Source organism: Pogona vitticeps, chromosome 3 (assembly GCF_051106095.1).
Source record: "Pogona vitticeps strain Pit_001003342236 chromosome 3, PviZW2.1, whole genome shotgun sequence".
NCBI lineage: Eukaryota > Metazoa > Chordata > Lepidosauria > Squamata > Agamidae > Pogona > Pogona vitticeps.
Window position 1 is genome coordinate 188291639 of NC_135785.1, and position 22955 is coordinate 188314593.

General features: G+C 38.5%; 1 protein-coding gene across 2 annotated transcripts in view; it reads left to right on the forward strand.

Moving 5' to 3' along the window:
• Positions 1 to 22955, forward strand: part of PTCHD1 (patched domain containing 1) — a 74334-nt gene that overhangs the window by 18329 nt on the left and 33050 nt on the right. Inside the window, exons 1-2 of one of the 2 annotated variants that reach the window (XM_072994285.2) lie at positions 11135 to 13328; positions 19166 to 19826. In XM_072994285.2, the coding sequence (XP_072850386.2) occupies positions 13260 to 13328; positions 19166 to 19826 (730 nt within the window). In that variant the 5' untranslated portion in view covers positions 11135 to 13259. Of the gene's footprint in view, positions 1 to 11134; positions 13329 to 19165; positions 19827 to 22955 lie in introns of those variants that run through there. The other variant, XM_020789210.3, reaches the window with a different exon arrangement.

Below are 22955 nucleotides of genomic sequence, written 5' to 3' on the forward strand. Positions count from 1 at the left end.
CTGAGTAAGTTCTTGGCAGCTTCTGTTACTTCTCACTTTTATTACTGACTTCAGAGCCAGAGCAGTACACATTGGCTGAGACTCACTAATCTGTATGTTCTCTCCCCCTGAAGCAGTTTTTAAGGTTTTAGAATTGGTAAGTTTGCTGCTTCAGTAAAATCGTGGAATCACAGAATAATGGAGTTGGAAGGCCATTGAATCCAAGCCCTGCTCAGTGTAGGAATCCAAATCAAAGGGTATCTGGCAGATCATTGTCTAATTTTCTCTTGGATGCCTCCAGCTTTGGAGCACTCACCACCTCTAGAAGTAATTAGTTCCATTATTGTGCTTCTCTAACAGTTGGGAAGTTTTTCTTGATATTCAGCTGTCTTCCTGTAACTTGAGCCCATTATTATGTGTCCCTGCACTCCGGGATAATTGAGCCGCTTTGGGTCCCTTGTTGGGGGAAATGCGGCATATAAATAAAACTAATCATCATCATCTGTATGATAGTATTTCAAGTATTTGAAAAGTGCTGTCATATCTCCCCTCATTCTTTTCTCAAGGCTAAACATGCCCCATTCTTTAAGTCTTTCCTCTCAGGGCTTGGTTTCTAGTCCCCTGATCATCCTTGTTCCCCTCCTCTGAATTTCCTCCAATTTGTTGGCATCTTTCTTAAAGTGTTGTGTCCAAAATTGATACGTTACTCAAGTTGAGGCTGAAGCATTGCCAAGTTGAGAGGAACTAGTACTTCACAGGATTTGGAGACTGTCCGGCTGTTAATGCAGCCTAAAATAGCACTTACTTTTTTTTGAAGCTGCATAGCATTGTTGTCTCATATTTAACTTGTGATCTACAACAATTCCAAGATTTTTCTTACTCATACTGAGCAATAACCCCCATCTTATAACTGTGCATTTGGTTCTATTTTTTCCCTTAGAACATTGTAGAACTTTCCACTTATACCTGATTAATTTTATTCTATTGTTTTCAGCCTATTGTTTTCAGCTCAAGCCTATCAAGATATTTTTGAATATTTTTCTGTTTTCCAGGGTATTAACTATTCCACTCAATTATGTGTCATCCAAAAATTTGATAAGCATTCACCACACCTCATCATACAAGTTATTAACAAAAATGTTGAAGAGCACCAAGCTCAGAATTGAGCCTTGTGGTACCTTACTTATTACTCCCTCCCATTTTCTCTCTAAAAAGAACATGGCATCACAGATTAGGTTTGCAACGTTGCATCCGACAAATCACAAGACTTTTGGAACAACATCCTTTGAACAGACAAGACCAAAGTGGAGATGTTTGGCCATAAGGTACAGTGCCATGTCTGGTGAAAACCAAACATAGCATCTCAGCACAAACACCTCATAAGAACTGTTAAGCACAGTGGTGGAGAGGTAATTATTTGGCCTTGTTTTGTAGCCACAGGACCTGCGCATCTTGCAGTCATTGAATCGACCACAAACTCCTCAGTATACCAAAGTATCCTAGAGTCAAATGTGAGGCCATCTGTCTGACAGCTGAAGCTTGGCTGATATTGGGTCATGCAACAGGACAATGATCCCAAGTGCACCAGCAAATCTACTACAGAATGGCTGAAAAAGAAAAGAACCCAGGCGTTGCAATGGCCAAGTTAAAGTCCAGACCACAACTCAGTTCAATTGCTGTGACCGGATCTTAAGAGAGCTGTGCATAAACAATTGCCTGCAAACCTCAATAAACTGAAGCAATGGTGTAAAGAAGAGTGGGCCAAAATTCCTCCACAATGATGTGAGAGACTGATAAAGCCATACAGAAAATGATTCCTTCAAGTTGTTGCTGCTAAAGGCCGTTCTACAAGCTATTGAATCATAAGGTGTAGTTAAGTTTTTTCACACATGACTTCTCCATTTTGGCTTTATTTTTGTTAAATAAATCATGACATCGTATAATGTGGTATGTGTTCTTGTTCATCTGCGGATGTATTTACCTAATTTTCAGACCTGCTAAGGACCAGATACTTTTTAATATGTTCTGATTCATAAAACTATAGAATTCATAGAGGGTGTACTTTCTTTTTTCCCATGACTGTAATCATCAGGGAAAGAATATGAAGCATCATTTATGAATTTCTGCCATGGTTCTACCTAACGACCCACTGAAGAGTATTTAGAATTCCTCTCTTTCCATATTCTTTCTTTTACAGTAATTGTGCACTACAAGTTTTGCAACTGAGCTGTTAAAATTATTATGACTTATTTGGCAGACTGAAGGAACATGGTGGCGCTGTGGGCTAAACCGCAGAAGCCTGTGCTTGTAGGGTCAGAAGACCTGCAGTCGTAAGATTGAATCCACGCGACGGAGTGAGCTCCCGTCGCTTTGTCCCAGCTCCTCACCAACCTAGCAGTTCGAGAGCATGTAAAAAATGTGAGTAGATGAATAGATATCATCTCAGTGGGAAGGTAAAACGGTGTTCCTTAGTCACATTGGCCACGTGACAATGGAAACTGTCTTCAGACAGGTGCTGGCTCTATGGCTTGAAAAGCGGGATGAGCACCGCCCTCTAGAGTCCGACATGACTGGACTAAAAATGTCAAGGGGAACCTTTACCTATTTGGCAAACTGGCATCTGCACCCATAATGCTGAGGAGTTTCCAGAGCCACACATTGTAGTACAATCCCTTGTGTCCTTACACCCCATTAACTTACTATTTTTCTGGAAGATTTATGAGAGGCGGGGCTTTGTTGCGGTGCTGCCAGTAGCTCCAGAGAAGAGCTCTCTCTGGAAACCGGTCCGGGATCCCCTTTTTGAAATGGGGATCAAAGGAGAGTCTAGGAGAAGTCTCTCTGAAGCAGATGGTGAGGAGGAGAAGGAGAAGAAAGGGATGCAAACCCGGACTTCTTCCCTCTGAAGAAATCACCCAGCACAGATCGGAGCGGGTGCCATATTTGGCACGAAGCCATGAGTAACCCTTTATCGGGAAGAGGAGAACAACCAATATAAGCTTAAAATATATAACAACTAAGTAAGCTGAAGCCTTTGATTTATGAAACAGCTCCATTAAGCTGAAAATAAGAATGAAAATATTTGGCTGAAAGAAGAAAAGCAGCGGCGAGCCTATCTTATCAGTCTGCCTCAAAAGCGAAACTAACTTTCCTCCCCAAGTGAACTCTTAATATAGCAGGCTGATTTCAAAGCCGAGAGAGTGAGACGGAAAAATAAATCTTATGTTTCTGGAAAAGAATCCCAGATGGTTCTAATGCCATCGGACAGGATTTAAGAGACTTGAGTTTCATGAATGCAGTTTGGCTGGGACATACAGTATTTCTCTTTGCCTTTTCCTGGACTCTGAATTGTTAATACAGTGGGGTCTTGACTTAAGAACGGCTTGAGTTAAGAACATTTTGACTTAAGAACCGCTCTCATAGGAAAATATTGACTTGACTTAAGTACTTAGATTTGAGTTAAGAACTAAAAAAAACCCACGTGGGAGGCAGGGAAAGTGCAAAATGTGAACTTTCAGTTAACTGTTGGCCAGTGAAAAGGGTGCCTGTCTGCTTCCTCACTCCTCCCAGCGGTTAGAGAGTGGACTGGGAGACAGTCTTCAGACTGCCTGGTATTGTACTGCCTGGACTGTATTTTCCCTTCCTTCCCTGAACCTTTCTTGACCTAAGAAAAAAAAGAAACAAAATATCCCCCTCTAGTGGTCGAAGGCAGAATAGCAGCTTCCCATTAGTTTCTATGGACGGAAAAGAGCAGATACCTACGGATCAAATGGTTTTCAATGCATTCCTATGGGAAATCCAGATTTGACCTGAGAACTTTTTGACTTGAGAACCGCCTTCCAATACGGATTAAGTTCTCAAGTCAAGACCCCACTGTAACAGAATCTGGTTGTTTTCTGGAGAAGAAAGAAGGAGCTGACGTGGTCGACTGGACTGAGGAGCATCAAGGGATTAATGGAAAGATCATAAGACGGGCTTCAAGGACAACTATTGGACAGTTTGAGACTCTGTGATTGTTGTTTTGTTTGACGGACTGCGTGTGAGACTGATAACAGAAGCTTGCTAAACTCTGGAGAAGAAGAAATAATTGTGACACAGTTCTATTTGATTTTGAATTTGCTGGGTTAAAAGTTAATTTTTATATTATGATATTTGGATAAAGATTGGAGGGAGATCTAAGGGGAGGTTTATGACTAGGGGTTTGGATTGTTGATAAAATTGTGGAAATTGTTGAAGGATATATAAGGGGCGTTCATTGTGGTTAAGGGCATAGTATTATTTATACAAACCCCATTCATTGGTAAGCCTGAGATGGCCTCCAAAAATTTAAGACAACAAATGGAGACTTGGTCTGTTCAATCCCAAAGTTTTGGAACAGTGGTACAAGAAATAGAAAAGGAATGGCAGGTTACTATGCAAAAGATAATAATAACAGGGTTTCAGCAAGTACACGTAGGTCTTAGCAAAATAGAAGATCTGATGAAAGTGACAAAAGAGGGGACATTAGATGTCAAACAAAACTTAAATGAAGCTGCACAAACTTTAGAACCGTCTTCTTGGGCATGACACCAGGTAACATAGATGGGATAGAGAGTTATCCAGTGACCTATTCAGCGTATAAAATTAAAAAGCATTATGTTAAAAATCTCAAGAAAGAAACACTGAAACAAGAGAATCTTATTGTGAAAATATGGGAAGTGACAAAAATGGATATTCTGTCAGATGGGCTGAAAGACTGTTCAATTCAAAAGAAACTGAACGATGGGATGTATTGTATAAATGTCTGCAGTTACCAGATAGTGTGGAAGTAACATAGAATTAAACTAAAATTAAATGATAAGATGAAAGCAGGAAATCAAACTGTGAAAAAGCAAAAAGTTGGTCTGTTATTGTAATATGAATTGATTGGATGATGGTATACTCTGTGTTCTCCTATCCCCCTAACCTTTTCCCCTCTTCCCTATTCCCCCCCTACTTTTTGTATTCCCTACCCTGTCCTTAAATAAATACTTAAATAATTTTTTAAAACTTACTATTTTTCTGACTTATCATTTCTGTGATTTAGCATGCTGAGAAGCACTAAGCAGACAAATTTACTTATTTTTCTAATCTCCCACAGTGTGCCCAGCCTAGCATCTTTCCAATTATTGTGGGAAATTCAAAAGGATGACTAGAAAGAGCCACTGAGTACCGTTTCAGGTGCTGCTACCACAGACAAATAAGCCTATTAGAGGCCATTAACAGAAGTGAACCTCATCTCAAGAACAGCGCTGGACTTTGTTTCATGATACGTCCCATAGTTATGGTCCAACTTGAAATGCCAGAGGTTTTGAATTGCAATTCCCACAGCTCAGTGGTTTAAGTATTTGACTGTGGAGTCAAAGCTTTGGAGTTCAATTCCCCACTGTGCCTGCAGGGAGAAGAGCCAGTCTGTGTGGCCTTGGGCAAGCTGCACAGCCCACGGTGACACCGAAAGGAGAGAATGCAAATCCACTTTTGTGCATTATCTACCTAGAAAACCCCAAAAAGGGTCGGCATAAGTGAGAAATTACTTGACAACATACAGTTATTAATCCTGAACTATTGACCTTCTGACTGGTGTTCCTGGAGACTGAAGTCCTAACCTCTGGACATTCAAAGATTCTCCAGCTTTGGGATACAGTGGGGTCTCTACTTAAGAACGTCCCTACTTAAGAACAATCCAACTTAAGAACAGCTCCATTTGCTAAAATTTGCTTCTACTTAAGAACAGAAATCCAAGATAAGAACAGGAAAAAAAACCTTTCCTGCTCTTTTTTTAACCTTAGGTCATCTTAGGTTAAAAAAAATTCTCCCCCTAGTGGTAGAGTACGTATTAACCAGCTTTGCATTAGTTCCTATGGGAACTAATGCTTCAATGTACGAATGCACCTCTACATAACAAAAAAAACAGCCAGAACGGATTAATTGGTTTTCAGTCCATTCCTATGGGAAATTTTGCTTCAACTTAAGAACGTTTCAACTTAAGAACACCATTCCAAAACGGATTAAGTTCTTAAGTAGAGGTTCCACTGTAGTTTCTATGGACGGAAAAGAGCAGATACGGATTAAATGGTTTTCAATGCATTCCTATGGGAAATGCAGATTCAACATAAGAACTTTTCAACTTGAGAACCACCTTCCAATACGGATTAAGTTCTTAAGTAGAGACCCCACTGTAATAACTTTGACAACAGTTCAGTGTGAAAGTGTAGAAATGAGGAGACTGAAGCAGAGGCCTTGCCCCACATACATTTTCACAACTGCACACCAGAGAACAGGACCATACTTTTAGCTAACTGTGAATTCCAGTGAGCTTCTTTGAGGGGATTGTTAGACTATTCATATTTTCAGAGAGGCAGCATGGTGAAGGCTTATAAAAATTCTGTGCCTTTTTCTCCCAAACCTGTGTTAATCCGTGTCAGTTAATTATCCTAGAGAGCACTTGAAATCACTACGGCCAATTAGGGTCACCACTCTTGTAGATGAAAGATAGATGAGAGGTAATGGAGTTTATCATATCAAGAGTGAGTTTTAGTGGCTTTGATTCTGTAACCAGGGTTGATTCTGTAACCAGTATTGCCATAATCAGAAGAAGTGGTCATAGTGCTACTCATAGTAGTATTTCTGTAATCAGGTTTTGCTTGAAACTGAGACATGTGACATATGTTTTATAACACAATCCCACATATTGCTGAGTATTGAGCTAACCTTTTTTTCATGTACATACACAAATACAAGCCCTAAAGTACCATGTTCCAAGCAACGTAAGGCTTTCCCTGTTAACAACTGTTTCAACATCCTCTACCCTTAAAGTCTTCTTTGGAACAAACAGTATTCTACTCTTTGATACAGTTATTCTGTATTTTTTTACTAATAGGAACATAGTCATTGGGCTCTCTTGTGCTACACTGAGATAATTTTTAAAGGGAGCCCAGTGAAAATAGTACAAAATATATACAGTAGTCTCCTCACCCACCGCCCACCCCAGATCTGCAGGCAATCAGTTCCTCAATCAACTGTGGGTAATTGAAACTGCAGATACGAGAGAATCCATTAAAGAGAAGGAGTGAGAGCAAAAGGATGGGAGAAGGGGCGAGAGGAGGCGGTAAGTGCATGTGCACACTGCAGACTGGTTTGCAACAGTGACGGCCACTGATAATTGAAACCTCTGATACTGACTCTGCAGATACAGGGGAACTATTGTATTCTGAACCTGATCTACATCATGGAGATGTTGTGGGGATAAAGTGGAGATGAGGAAAACCATGTACACCACTTGCAGGATGTAAATTCAAATGGTAATAGTAAACTGATATATTTTTCCCATACAGCCATGCTCTCAGGTAATCTGTTTAGCAGGAGACATCTCAGTGTTAGTATCGTTGGGAGGATAGCACACCATACATTTTGAGCAAAGAGTGATTGCCTTCACCAATTTTTATTTTTACTGGTAATGTGCAATTAAAGACATTTGGCTTAATCACCATTAAAGGTACATATTTAGTGAACTGCAGTCCTGTTTTAATGTATTTAATTGTTCACAGTGTTTACTTATCTGTATCTAAGATAGCCTTCTATTTTTAAAATAAGTAATCTTTGTTTTTAAAGTAACAAGAGACGGATTGTCTTTTCCTTCAAAGGGTGGTGCCAGATTCACTAATTCTGCTTCTACCCATTCCCCAACTTTCAATCCAAAATACTGTCACTAGAATGGAATTCTGCTTGATTATTTCACAGAATTAATAAGTTAGCGTTTCCTGTAACTGTCACTTGAGCTGTATCTCCAGATGGAGAGAATTCAAAGTAAAGACTTTTGCATCAATTTTAACACATGAAATGTTTAACCAAATGATAATCTGTTTGAGGATGCATACCCATCTAAATTTAGTGGACAAGTACTGCCTAGATAACGAGAGGAAGATATGAGTGGTATCATGCTATGCTTTCACCTGGTTGGCTCTCTTCCAAAGGCAAGAAGAAATGTTGGTACTAAAGTCTCCTTTTAGTCGTAACAAAGGAATGGGTAATTGGTAGACCAACAGCTGAATGACTAGATTTGATCTTTGTGCTTCTAGTTGCCCGCCTTTAGAAAATAAAAGAAGTTTGATATGACAATTGTAGCTGCTGTTTCACAAACAGTTTCACATTTTTTCAAAGTAGATCATTTTCTGTGTTTTTATCCCTAAATACTTTGAAAAAATGTTTAATATACTTAAGAAGGGAATTGATTTTATTTAATCTGGGAATAGGAAGGAATGTATGTGACATCCTGACAAATAGTAACATTGTATAGTTTTCACTGCTGCAGTGTTTTAGTGAGAATGCAGTGTTCCTGTGTCTAAAATTATTTATACTGTGCAAGCTCCTAAATTATGAGCAATGACTAAGCAGTGCAGCCACTCTTTTTTTGCATCTCCATTACGAGTGCCTTGTACAGATTATATTATCAGCCATTTAATCTGCCCTTTCCAACATTCTTTTTTAAATAAACTTTTTCTTAACAATTATTTGGAATAATATTTCTCTCCGTCAGGTCAAGTTGCTTCACTGCTTCGTTTTGAAACCCTGCATTCACATTAAATAAATCTGTGTCGATTAAACATACCCTAATGCTGTTCCAATTAAGCATCTTTCATTGTCGTTAAACTAAAAAGTTTCCTGGGGAATTATTTTAATATACTGTATCCAACTAAATTAGCATGTTTTGTAGTAATTCACATTTATAACACCTTTCATGTTTTATATCAGACGAAGAAGGCATTGAAATGTATTCCTTAGGGCTGAAGGTGAAGAATTATTGAAGAGAGAATAATGAGTGAAAACTGAATAAAGTTTGCAGCGGCTCACAGGAGGAAGACTTTGTGCTGGGAGGGGGCATAGCAATAGCCGTCCAGGTCTCAAATCTACTAGGCTTTCCTAATCATAATGAGTCAGCAGGCATGGGCAACTGATTCGACTATACTGCTAGGCTATATCATACAGCTCTAAATGATTTGTTTGTTTTTTTTTAGAGAGGACAGCAGTTATGACATACCAAGGGCTGTTATGTAGCCATTTTTCACCAAGATTATTTGCAAATTGAAGATCTCGGCCAAATCCACTTCTTGAAATACTGATATCAAGGTCAAAAGTATAACACTCAAAACAGTTACCTAGGGGCACTATAAAACTTAGTAACACTCCTTGCTTGTTTGAGCCTGTGATGGCTCATCACAGCTAACATTTGTCCCTGAAATGGTTAATTCCAGATAACCTTTTCCAGCTGTACCAAAATTCATCTGGGTATCAAGGTGTAAATAGTTTCATTATTGAAATGATTCCAGGCAACATCAGCTTGCCTAATTTTACTAGCTTTATTCATATACATTGCTTCTATGCACAGTAATCCAAACATTACTGAAAACATGTAACGTCTTGAGAAGTTACAGGCACTTTTCAATTATACAGAAATTAAGCTTACAGCAATGAAAAAGCAGTAGGTGCAAATACTTAAATCATGTGAAAAGCATCCAAAAATCCTACAGATATGAAAAAACATGTAGGCACAGATGCTTTAACAGAACTCTGGTTTTGCAACTTGCAAAAAGCTGCAAGTATGACTGATCAAAAATTCTTACAATTATGAAAAAAAGCTGCAAACAGAAGTACTTTCAAAAGCAAAATTAAAATTTCAGGCAGAACTTAATTCATATAATAATAATGTTTCAAAATTGCAGAAGCATATAGTTTTTAAATGCAGGAACTTATAGCTTTAAAAGGCACATTTCTTTTTTAAAAAATCTATAAAAGTAGAGATATATTTCTTAGCCTTTCATCATATTCAGACACACAAGAAAATTATTGAATGATGTTCTCCCCCAGCCAAACCATCCATGTGCTAGTTTGTATCTATGAAGGGAAATGCAGGACTTCTTGATATGTGTGTGCTGCTGGCTTCTGGAAATAAAGCCCACTGCTGCACTGTTGCCTCCTGCTCTACCATGTCTGGTGCTCACTACACAGTGGATTCACTGTGTTATTGGCATCTGGTATATTATAGTGTGTTTCTGCACCTCGCTTCCCTATATTTATATTTCTCTTGCTTGTTTACATTTCCCTTCTACTGTCAATGACTGAGACTTGTTGGTGGAGCAGTCCTCTTCTCCATGTAATACAGTGGTGCCTCGCAAGACGATTGCTTCGCGGGATGATTAATCTGCAAGACGATTAGTTTTTGTGATCGCTGTTGCGTTTCGCAAGACGATGTTTTTCTATGGACAATTTTCGCAAGACAACGATTTTTCCCCATTGGAACGCATTAAATAGATTTCAGTGCATTCCTATGGGAACTGTGTTCCGCAAGATGATGTTTTCTATGGACAATTTTCGCAAGATGATGTTTTTCTATTGGAACGCATTAAATAGATTTCAATGCATTCCAATGGGGAACTGTGTTTCACAAGACGATGTTTTCGCAAGATAGCGATTTTCGCTGAACAAATTAACATCGTCTTGTGAGGCACCACTGTACAACTTATAAAGTTCTGTGAGAATTTAGATTGGTTTGCCAGCTCAGAAAACTACTGTCCCAGCAAATTAGTATGACAGCAAACCACTATGGAAGCAAGACATTGTTGATATTTTGATTTGTTCTCTTGAACACCTGTGGAACCAGCAAAATGCCAGAAGAGCAAATCTGACTGAATTTGATCAGGTACTGATTTGCTACACTTTCATTTTAGTACGTAGACATTTCATGGTTTAAGACTTCTTTTCTCTCTCTCATTTTCATTTTGTTATCATGTGGTTACATATCTACAGTCTAGTGTTAGCTTTCTAGGAAAGAGATTCTTTTGCAGGGTAATGTTATTTGACTTTGGCCTTGTTTTCCCTATCATGGCATGGATGGAGAGTTAGCAGATAGTTTTGCATTGATTTTTAGTCAAATCTCATTTTGTTAATCACAACGTACATTTTCAAGGTTGCATTTGTACATCCCCCTCAATTATTTTAGCAGTCTGTACATACAAAATTTCACCTCTTAACACTGAAGGCAGTTTAGGAACAGAGTAGACAGACTGAGCGGTATCACACCACCTGCATGGATCCACTTTTTAAAAAACAAGTTTCAGCAGCGGAGGGGGAAACTACCGTTGTTGTGGGGGAGGGGATTACTTGCTGATTCACATTTCCTTTTGCTTCATGTATCCAGTGGAGGAAAAAATGCAAATCAGCCCATCCCAAACTTGTAGCATTTCTTGCACTTTTTTTGCCAGTATGCTCAGGCTCTTAGTGGGACTTCCTTCTGAGGAAAGCTGTTTAAGATCATGCTGCAAATGTATTATTTAAACATATTTTGGATACCACGAGCTTAAACATTTTTTCTAGAAAACGTGCTGTGTTTAATGAACCTACTTCCAGGTAAATCTGCATGAAACCAAAGCTTTACTTAAAATAAAGCAGATTTTTCTGTTCATATTAATAGACCCACAGCAGAAGCATCCTAGTTTTCAAACTGCCTCATCTTTTCTCCTGAAAATTAAAAATATTTGTTGCCTTGTAAGCATTTCTCAAAGAGGCAGCTTTGTTAGTCTGTTTCAGCAAAGAGCAACTGAATGTGTTTTTAGCACATTTATGACTAATGAGTTTATTTCAGTGTCATTTTTCATGGGTTACACCAATTTTTCAGATGGAAGAAAAATGTTTGCAGAAGAGGGTGGCAATTCGGGGAAGTCTGGTAGTTTGAAGAGGTTGACCACATTAGTAAAAAAAAAAAATTAATAATACAGGGAAATACTATAGCCATAGAGAAATCCGATTCACTTTTTTTCCTCTTGATCATATGGCAGACACAATGGGAAATGCAAATCAGCACAGTCCCGTCCCGTCCCCATCCCCCGGTAGTTTTTCCTCTCCACCAGGGAGCCTTCTACGTTTTTTTAAAAATGGAATCCTTTCAGATTGGTTCAAGCATGTGATCACTTCAGCTAAGGAAAGGGAAGATGAGATGCATGCATGCACCAGTACAAACAGAGACAGCACTTTCCCCCTCGCTTCTTGTCTCATGAGTGGAAGAGCATATGTACAGACAGGGCAACACAAGCACACACACTGCCAAGCAAAGTTTCTCTGCCAAGATTCTTCTTTATTTTGTTTTTTAAAGCTTCTTCTCCTGGGCAATGCTGCTTATCTTTTTTAAAAAATAATTAACAGCTTAACAAAGCAGAGCTCTGCATCAGAAACTAAAAATTGAGACAGAAAAAAAAAGCCTTTTAAAATTGCCTGTTTAATACAATCTTTTGAACAGCACCACCTCCAGGGGTGTAAGTAAAACTGCAAGCACTTCAATTTAACTGTGGCCACTTAAATCGAACAGACTCAAACTCCCTGGTGCAACTACACAGCAAATGAATGCAAATGAATTCACATTTCCTTTGCTATGTAGTCACACTGTTAAAGATTCCACAGTTCTTTTATTTTTGTTGTTATTTCTTTAAGAAAGACTCCCAAAAGCCTTAAGGAGAAACTGTGGTAAGATTAAGAAATGGTGCCAAATCCGTGGTGTTTAGAAACAGAGAATCATAAATAGCAGAACTTGGAAATGTTTGTTTTGAACTACAACTCAGTGGTAATGCTGGCTGAATGAATTTATGAGGTGTCTGAAAAAGTAACGTTTCCAAACTCTGATGAAGAATGGAGAAAATTTTATAGTAGACCTTTCTCTCACTCCCACGTTGTTCTGTATACATGAAAAACACAAGGAAGTTGTGGCTGTCTTTTAAAAATCAGATAGGTAGATTGGTAGAGGCAAAAGAGATATGGGAATAGGAATGTTAAATTTCAGGGGCTGGTGTGTGTGTTTGTAAAAAGCCCAAATCACACAGTATATTCCATCTGGAAACAAGAGTTACTGAGAGGCATGCACCAACACATTGCCGCTTTATGACAAGGCAAAATCCCCATGCCTTGCCTTGTTGGCTATAAATAAGATCAAAGAATGTTCTCTAAATAAGTAATTCAAAATGCTTCACCTTCAAAAATCAAAATGTCTTATTAGGCTGTCAGCCTGTCTTTGTTTCCAAAAAGTAACCTCATGCATTATAACAAGACTGCATACCTTTCAAACCCACTGCTGTAGGTTGTTGAGAGCTTCTTCACAGCCTAGCTGTAGAAATCTCAGCTGCTCTGTATATGTATAGAGTGGTGAAAAGTAGCCAATGTGGAGCTGAACTATCAATGCAGTTTGGTTAACAGGGCAAGAGATCAAGACTGGCCTGAGGGTGATGTCATTTCCTCCACCACATTATTTCTGTGTTAACATCCCAAATAGTGAATTGCATCACATTCCCACTGTAAGTAAATGCCCTTTAACTTTATCCAACTGTTTGATTCTAACAGATAGTCTTCAAGAGTTCAGTGTTGTGGTTGTTGTGGGTTTTTCAGGCTCTTTGGCCATGTTCTGAAGGTTGTTCTTCCTAACGTTTCGCCAGTCTCTGTGGCCAGTATCTTCAGAGGACAGCACTCTGTGCTCTGTTGTAGTTGGCTTGGGAGTTCAGTGTTGGTTGCTTTGTTTTTCAGTCAAGTGAACACTTTCATTACAGGGCAGCTTTAGATGGCTTTCCACATTCAAAGTGGCTATTGCAAAACCTCCTATAATAAAAGATCTCCCCAACATACATGGATTGATTAGCAGATCAGTAGTAGTTCTAAACAATGTCTAATACAAAGTCACACTGCAATTGCAAGTAAACAAATAATATGAACAAACTTTTAACATTAGAATGAATACATGCTAAACTAAATTAGTCCCAGACTAGAGCGTTGTTACATGCTTCCAAATCTCTTTCAGTGTATGGTTGTTCAAGATACATGTGATGTTCCATAAGTGCTTTATCATTGCATCCTCCTAGTGAGTCTTCATGAGTGAATAAGATAAGCCCATATGTGTTTTTTTGGAGCAAAAATTGATATATAAGACCCGGTCTTATTTTCAGGAAAACACATTACCAAAGTGTTGATTTAAGGAGTCCCATTCATTATATGTATGTTCTGTAACTAGCTGGGACTACAATTTAGATTTAGTCAATTGTGCTAAAGAGAAGAGTACACAGAAAATAAGCAAATGCAAGCAATACAATGTCTTACTGACAAGGAGGCGCCTAGTTTTGCCTATTCAAACAAGTCCATTATTTTGTCTTCTTTAAGAGGGTATAACTAGGTTTATATCACGTAGTAAAGTCAGAAGGAACTGCTAGATAGCTCAGTGGTTCTGGTATGAGGCTTCAGAGCCAGAAGTTGGGAGTTCTAAGAGATATTGTTTAACCCCCATCAAGTATTTACAGCTGGTTTATTAGAACAGTCAAATAGGAATATGCTCTACAGCTTCACCTGAAAACTAGTAATGACGTTATGTTTATTACTGTATTTTGAATTGCCATAGATTTGTTTTGTACTACAAGGAGAAAGCAAGTTTCCAACTGCTTGTAATCTCAGGTTAAAGATACAAGATTTTCAGAAATTCTGAAGACATGGAAAGCTAACTAACGTACCTTTCCTTCTGGCAATCCATGGTATCCATAAAGCTCTCTTCCAACACCACATTTTGATTGAATTGTGTCCCCCACCCCACCCCGTCAGCTTTCTCAGTTATCCAAATTTCACATGAGTATGTAGCAATTGTTGGGACGTGGTGACGCTGTGGGTTGAACCCCAAAGCCTCTGGGCTGCAAGGTCGAAAGATCAGCAGTTCGACTCCATGCGACGGAGTGAGCTCCCATCACTTGTCCCAGCTCCTGCCAATAACAGTTCGAAAACATGTAAAAATGCAACTAGATAAATAGGTACCACCACAGTGGGAAAGTAACGGTGTTCCATGTCTAGTCACGCTGCCCACGTGAACATGGAAACTGTCTACGGTTTGGAAATGGGGATGAGCACCGCCCCCTTGAGTCGGACACAACTGGACATTTGTCAAGAGGAACCTTTACCTTTACCTTTTTGTGTAGCAGTTGGGAATACCGTATTATGCTGATCTTTTCCTTGGTCTCTGGTGACACATCTTTATTGTTAAGGATGTTTCCTAGTTCCTTCATTCCAACAGAGTCTCATTTCTTGTCTTCTGTTTCAATTTGGATTGATAGTTGAACCAAGGTATAGAAAATCTTTTAACAATTGTATTTCTTTTTCATTGACAATGTCAAATTTATGCAGTTCTTCTGTAGTCGTTATTTTCGTCCTGTTATTCAACTGTAATCCTGTTTTTGTAGTTTCTGTTTTTGCACTTCACCGGTAGTGATTTCAAGCTATTATCTGCTAGTGATATTGTGATATCTGCTAGTTTCTTCCACTAGTTTTCATTCCCGCTCCTTTTATCCTTCCACCAAAAGTTGAAGACTCATGTCTTCAGGAAAGCTTTTAATAACTACAACTGAGTCCCTGGATACTATTTTTGTTTGTTTGTTTGTTGTTATTTGTTTTTTATTTTTCTAACTCTGTTTTTAAAGCTTTAAATGCTTTTAAATTAATATTAATAGATTTTTAATTATTGTTGCACATTTAACTGCTTTTTATATATGAAATTTATTGTGCTTTTAGTATTACTTGGTTTAACCTTTTCAGCTGCCTTGGATTCCGTTCACCAGGAGAAAGGCAGCCTACAAATTATACTAACAAAATAATCCTGATTTTCATATGCTATGTTCTGCATATAGACAGAGCAGATAGGTAAATAATATACACCTTTTAAAGCCTTTGCTAGTTTAATTCAGAGGTTAATTACAAAAACATGTAGCTGCTGCTACACCCCAGAATATCTAGGAATGTTTTATTTGGCAATCCTGGGGGGGGGGGGGGGAGTTATAGATGAAAATTGCAGACTGTCAAAATTTCAAGAGACAAACACATTATTATCTACACTTAAAAACAATCTGCCTTCTATTAGTGTTGTTCAAAATTGGAAGAAACAGTAAGGGTAAGCAGTAATTGCTGTAACAAATGTCTATACTGTCCTGTATATGGAATGCTATGATTCTGTCCCAAAATTGCTTCCAGCCCTTTGTGAGGGGAAAAACGGCCTCCATCCTAACACAAAGCAACGTTAACGACTTTTAGGAAATCTGATTATTGAACTAACTTTTATAAGAACATTGCAGTGTTTGTAAGCAGCAGGCATAACACATTTGTTTGTGATAAAATCATTACATGCTTCTAATTTTTTTTAAAAAAGCTCAAATTTTGAAAACAGCAGTAGTATGTTTTACATGTTAGTTTCAAAATCTTCTTCCTGTTCACGCAAAAGTAATTATTTTATCACGAACAAATTATTTTCAAGTTCTAATACTGGCCTCTTTGAAACTGTAACATGAGAACAGTAGCTATAGACAAAATTAGGCACATTATTTAAATAGCAAATTATATTTCTTCACAAGCACTATCCTTTCCAATTTCTTTCTCTACTAAGCAGCAGTGTTTAAAAGACAATTTTTGATTTTTAACCCCTCCCATCCTGTGCTCTGCAGAGAAGTGGAGGTTAGCATGCATAGAAACAGACTTCTCTACCGATTTCATGCTTTAGCTTGTTTCTGCATTTGGTGTATGTATGCTTCCAAGTGAAAATCAGCCTCTTTGACATGCTGTCACGTTAAGCCTTGCCAGATGCCCTGCCATTCCATACCATTCAGATGATTATGAACCAGCTATTCCATTCAGATGACTGGGGACCGGGACAACCCACTAGTCTAGTCTTGAACTCTCCTTCTCCCTCCATTTTTTCTCTTTAGGCAGCTGCCATCTTTAATCCTTCATCATTCCTTGGCCTGTATTTTTTTTTAAAGGTTTCTATTTTTCTTCTCCAGAGGTGCAAGTTGTTTCCAACCAAATGAACTGTGATACCAGTAATAAAAAAGGCAATTTAAAAGAATGGCTTCATAAACCTTTGTCACCTCAGAAGTTTAGACAAAGCCTGTCCACACTGGTATATAGTTATGGTATATGGTTCATTGATAGCACTGTTTGGCATGGGAAGAAAAAGATGCTCTTGTCTGCTAGTGTTTGTCCTTAAAAAATTCATTCTTCATCTTTAAGAGCTGGGCCATATATTTCTGGCACAGAGCTAGGGCATGCAATCTTTTGGGGGCGATTTCTTGACATGCAAAATGGCTCTTTGTTCTGCCTTCTTTGACAGGTACTAAGAGTTAAAATAGATTGCACTGAAAATAAGGACCTTTTAAGTACTGGCTGGATCACACCAAATTTCACACTATGGACAGGTCCATAGTTTGCTCTATGGTAACTCTACTGTGGAATCGAAAACATTCACTTGGTTATCACAGGTTTTCACCAGAGATACATTTCACCCTTTCATTGTCTTTTCCTAGCCATTGTGTAGAGAAAACATATAATGAACAGAAGGGATTTGTGAGCTTTGGTCTGCCACTGATGGTCAGTTGGTGGGTAGAAGATATATTGAATATAACCCCCTCCCTTAAATCCTAGAGTACATCCGTGTGCTTGAGTCGGTATTCTGAGTCAGTAACAGAAAACACTAGCCTTAGATTTAATTCCACAAGACCTACAGACAAGAACTTTGGAACAGACCTTCAAGGTTGACTCAGCCATCTATCCTTCCGAGGTCGGTAAAATGAGTACCCAGCTTGCTGGAGGGGCAATGTGTAGCCTGTATAATTAAAAAATTGTAAACCGCCCGGAGAGTGCTTGTAGCGCTATGGGGCGGTATATAAGTCCAATCAATCAATCAATCAATCAATCAATCAATCAATCAATCAATCAATCAATCAATCAATAAATAAATAAATAAATAAATAAATAAATAAATAAAGGGAAAGCTGAAGAATTTCCATGCTCAGCAAGATTTGAATGCAATTAAGTTATTTTCCCCTTATTTGTGCTTTTTGAAATTATCCCATAGATTGATGAATTATTTATGTGAACTGTCAGCCCATCCCTTTAGGAAAGCATTTTTGGCACTGATTTCAAACTCTGCCATCACAATATATAGAAGGGCAGTTTACACAGACACCGAGATCCCGGTATCTGTGTAAACATGAAGCCCACATGGTAGAGGTTTTACCAAATTACTTACTACATTGCTCCTTATATTCTCATCCTAGGACAAAGTTTATATCGAATTTGCTAGAGGATATACCAGATAAAGGTGACCAGTATAAAATTACCTGTTGTCTGATGATTAGAGAGCAATAACAAATAGAGTAGAAAGATTTGCAGTAGTTTCCCAAAATACAAGAAGAAATTATATAAAGACCCGTATGTTTAACTGAAATGACTTAATTTGTTTAAAATTGTGTGCACGTTTTAATTTGTTTGTACTTCATTTTTACTCCAGTATTTTGTGACTGTATTTCCATTTGTACTTTTTAATTTGCTAGCAGTATGTGTGTTAAGCTAACACTCTGCACATGTACATACTTCTGTTTGTGTTTTTGCTTTAATTGGAATGCTAGTGGTGGTTGAATAACCAAAACAGTAAAACCAACAATATAGTAATTCAATTCAATTTAATTCAAAGAGTCAGTATTCTGCAGCTTACTCTTGTTGGTTTGGCATCTCTGAGGACTTTCCATCCCCATCTTCCTGCATCAAAACAGCTGCCCCTACCATGCCCATCCAAATAAACCAGTTTTGTGGAAGCCCTGTCATTTTTGAATCAGATAATGCAACCATTCCAAATGAAAAGAAGAAATGATATATTTTTTTCTGGTTTTCTTTTTTCTCTTTAAAATAAGCTGATCAGATATGAAGGTAATTTTGATCTGATTATTACAAAGTTGCAATTTGGCCGGTCACGTTCTTTTTTGATTGTACTAGACAAAGAACCTGTAAACTGAATGCAGAGTCCCTTACTTATGGTTTGGAGTGAGTATATTTGGGCCTATGAGAGAGCCACCATTTGAGACATATAGTGTGTCTGTAGGCCGAAAACATAAATGAATTATGGGATACAGTGTTGGGAAATGATTTTTTTACAAAAAAAACTTCAGTGAATGCTTTCTAATTTTAACTGGTACTTCTGATTATTGCTGCAGTTATTAAAACCTGCTTATTGATTAGATAAAAAGAAGCAGATTGTGTTGAGGAAGGGCTGCTGCTGTTCTGCTTACTTGAATGTGAGAAGATCAGATGATAAATAATGATATTTTTCTCTCCCTTATAGCTGCATTCTGCTGTGACCAGGATCCAAGTACAGAGACCAGGTTTCAATTATACATTTGCCCATATCTGCATCCTAAATAATGACAAGTCTTGCATAGTAGATGACATTGTGCACGTTCTGAAGGAACTGAAGGCTGCTCGTTTGTCTAATCAGACTAATTTTGCTATCACATATCCAATCACACACTTAAAGGATGGCAGGGAGGTGTACAACGGGCACCAGCTTGGTGGGGTCACCGTGCACAGCAAAGACCGCGTGAAGTCTGCCGAAGCCATTCAGCTCACTTACTACTTGCAGGCCATCAACTCCCTCAATGACATGGTGGCAGAAAAATGGGAATCCAACTTTTGTGATACAGTGGAACTTTTCCAGAAATCCAACCAGAATGTCACAATGTATCCTTTCACATCATCATCACTTCAAGAAGATTTCCAAAAGACAAGCAGGGTGTCAGAACGTTACCTGACTACGAGCTTGGTCCTTGTGGTCACCTTGGCCATGCTCTGCTGTTCCATGCAAGACTGTGTCCGCAGCAAACCCTGGCTTGGTCTTCTTGGTTTATTGACTGTGAGTCTGGCCACACTCACTGCAGCTGGAATCATTAATCTGACTGGTGGGAAATACAATTCTACCTTCCTAGGAATTCCTTTCATCGTATTAGGTAACTGCCTCTTATTCCATTATTGCCATTGATCTATTTGAAATGTTTTGTCCGCCTCAAGTTACCCTTAAAACCAAGGGTGTTGGTGATGGCAGATTTTGTTTTAAAAAAACTTGCCTTGAGGGACTTTTGGGGTACTTTCTGAGTCCATGGGAGTTCCAACTGCAGAAAGTATAGGATTAGCAGAAGGGTTGTGGATGGGGTTCGAGTCCACAGCTCTTATATTTATTGAGCCCGCCAAGAATTCCACTGCCTCCTTCCTGTGAGGCCAACCTCACAAACAGAATATCTGCTTGTTGGCATCATGGTTAACTGAAAAATGGCATGCTGCTTTTGTTGTTCATGTTGTTGTTGTTGTTCCACCACATTGCATGACAGGGACAGAAAAGTATCCCAGTAACAAGATGCAGTAGATTGTTGGTGAAAATTTTGCCTTAAAAAAAATGAAAAGCATATACAGCAAATGACTGAAACTTGAGGACAGTATTTATAATTGTTCAAATGATAATATTGTAAAATATATATTTTGTAGGTCTAATATACAATATGTGAATTCTATAACATAATGTGACTCCTGGGTATGAAATGCCCCATCTGCCCAGATGGGAATGAATGACGATTCAGAATTAAATGCCTTGATACGTGCTTGCTTGTAGCCAATAAATCCCCAGGATGGCTATTACTTGGCTATTTCTACTTGCCATCATATTGCATTCTGCATATTAATATGAACCCTCAGTAACATTATAAGATTTAGAATCTTGTACATCATAATGTCAGTAATAATTGTGTGCAGTCAAGTCAATTCTGACTTGTGGCAACTTTTCCCAAGGTTTTCTAGGTAGAAAGTACTCAGAAGTGGTTTACCATTCATTCCCTTCTTCCTGGGGTGCTCTGGGACTGTGCAGCTTCCCCAGGGTGACAGAGGCTGCCTCTGCTCCCAGGAGGCACAAGGAGGAATCAAACTCCAGATACTTAACTCACTGGACTATTCAGTCAGTGTAACATGAGACTAAATCTTACCATGTTCCTACCTAAAGCGGACCCCATTGAAATGATTTTAAATTGTTAGTTATAACTAATTAAGGCCCCATGTATTTCAATGGGTATACTCTGGACCAACATTAAGGATTCAACCCATGGTAGGGAACCAAAGCTGCTACATGGCACTGCTTTGTCCATAGCTATAGGTAATGAAGGCATTAGCCTGGGGAATTAAGCGAGAAAAATGATTAAGAGGGGGGAGAAAAATCACACTATTCTCTGTAGAATGTTTGGTTGGCTGGCTTTGGTATTTAGCCTCATAACAAAATCTCGTCTAGCTCCTCATACTGAATCTTGAAGTATCAGTTGCCTTGGTGAGTAAGAGCAGAGGCGTGGATACATCTTTTTCCCCAGTTCCACAGCACTCAATACACCATCATTATATTCTTTACTTAGTACACATTCCTTTTTAACCCTGGCTTTAACTTTAATCAGAATATGCCTGGGGAGCAATAAGAAGTCATCCTGGCTTGATTTTCAATTGGGGATCAGAGATTTATTTTATGTCTCGCATAACAGAAGGATGCTCTGCTCAACTGGAGATGTTTGTTTTCAAGCAAAGAAAAGAAAGCACTTAACATCTCTGTAGCACAGATAATACAAACTGATTCAATTCTGAGGGACACATTCTAGGACCAAGTGGTTGTTATGTCTCTTTGCAGAGCTTGGGTCAATCTGTATTCTCTGATTAAGACAGTCCAGAGTACCATGGCCTATGGACATGAACACCAGTAAAACAGGGAGTCAATTGGACATTGTTTGGGGGTGCACACATCTTCCCTATTTGATCCACTCTGCAAAGGTAGCTGGTATAAAATGTAGAAGGATGATAAAACCAATAACAAATCCCTGCTTTCAACTGCCATGCCTAGCATTAGCTTTTGCACAAAGGAAATATTTCACAAGTAAAGGGACGGTATTTTGCGATGCTGGAAATGCTCCTGTTAATGAAAAGACTGTCTGGATTAGCTTGTCTATAATGAGCCATTGAAGATGCCATCTGGAAAACGAAAAGTCTCTGCTCTCTAGAGTTGAGTTAAGCTCTGCTGCTAATTCTGTAATATATGCCAATGAATTAACATATGCAAACTCTGTCATCTTCCGTGGGAGTCTGGGAGGAAGGCAGTGGCTATCGCAATTAGAAAACCCAAAAGAAACAGCTAGAGGTATTTTGAAGAACGGAGTCTAGACAAATCATCTCTCTTAATTACAGGATTTCCTGGTCCAGGCGGGGAAGGAGGTTTGCATGAAATGACCTTTTTATGTTCCCTAAATGATATTTTTGGAAGTCACATAGTTTGATACTATGTTAATTCCTACATTCTAGAGAGAAACAAATAGTACAGACTGTAGACCATTGACACTTCCTTTTTAACAGCATTACTCTTGCAGAATGCTCAGCACATTGATTTATAAGAAGCTTTGCAAGTGGAAATTTAATTCCCAGTGTTTGCTTACGTCTTAGCATAAATGAATTCATACTGCTTTATCATGTCTTGTAGCTACCGGTATATTGCACATTTCTCAGGCGAATTTCCTAATTTAAGAGAATAGATTCAGACTGGGCCTACTGAAATGGGATCACATGGTATGTGAGGTCCAGTTCTACATTTCTAGCCAGAAAATAGTACATATTCATATTTCAGAGCATACTTTGTAGCCAGAGAAGGCTTAAGGAAAGTAAAGCAATCTAAATTGGAGCCAAAGATTGTTTTATTCCATTTCAAAATTGCATCTGAAATGTAAAATACTTCCACAACACTCTAAAGGCTTTGTACCAGACAAGTGTCTTGCTGTAGACAAGTACAGTATTTTGTTCTTGCCATCAAAATCAGAACTTGCAGACTTACATTTTAGGCTGTAGGCACCAGATTCTCCCAGCTAGCATGACCAGTGAATTGTGATCCAAAAAACTAACTTTTCTGAGCTCCAGCAGAAACAAAGCATATAAAACCATCTTCTCTAGGTCTATAATCAGTTTTTGTGAAAATAAGGAAGATACTCACTGCCGGAATCAAAAGTGCAATTCCATTCATAGAATATGTAGTATGGAATGGTTTTTTAAAAACTATTATTAAACTAAAG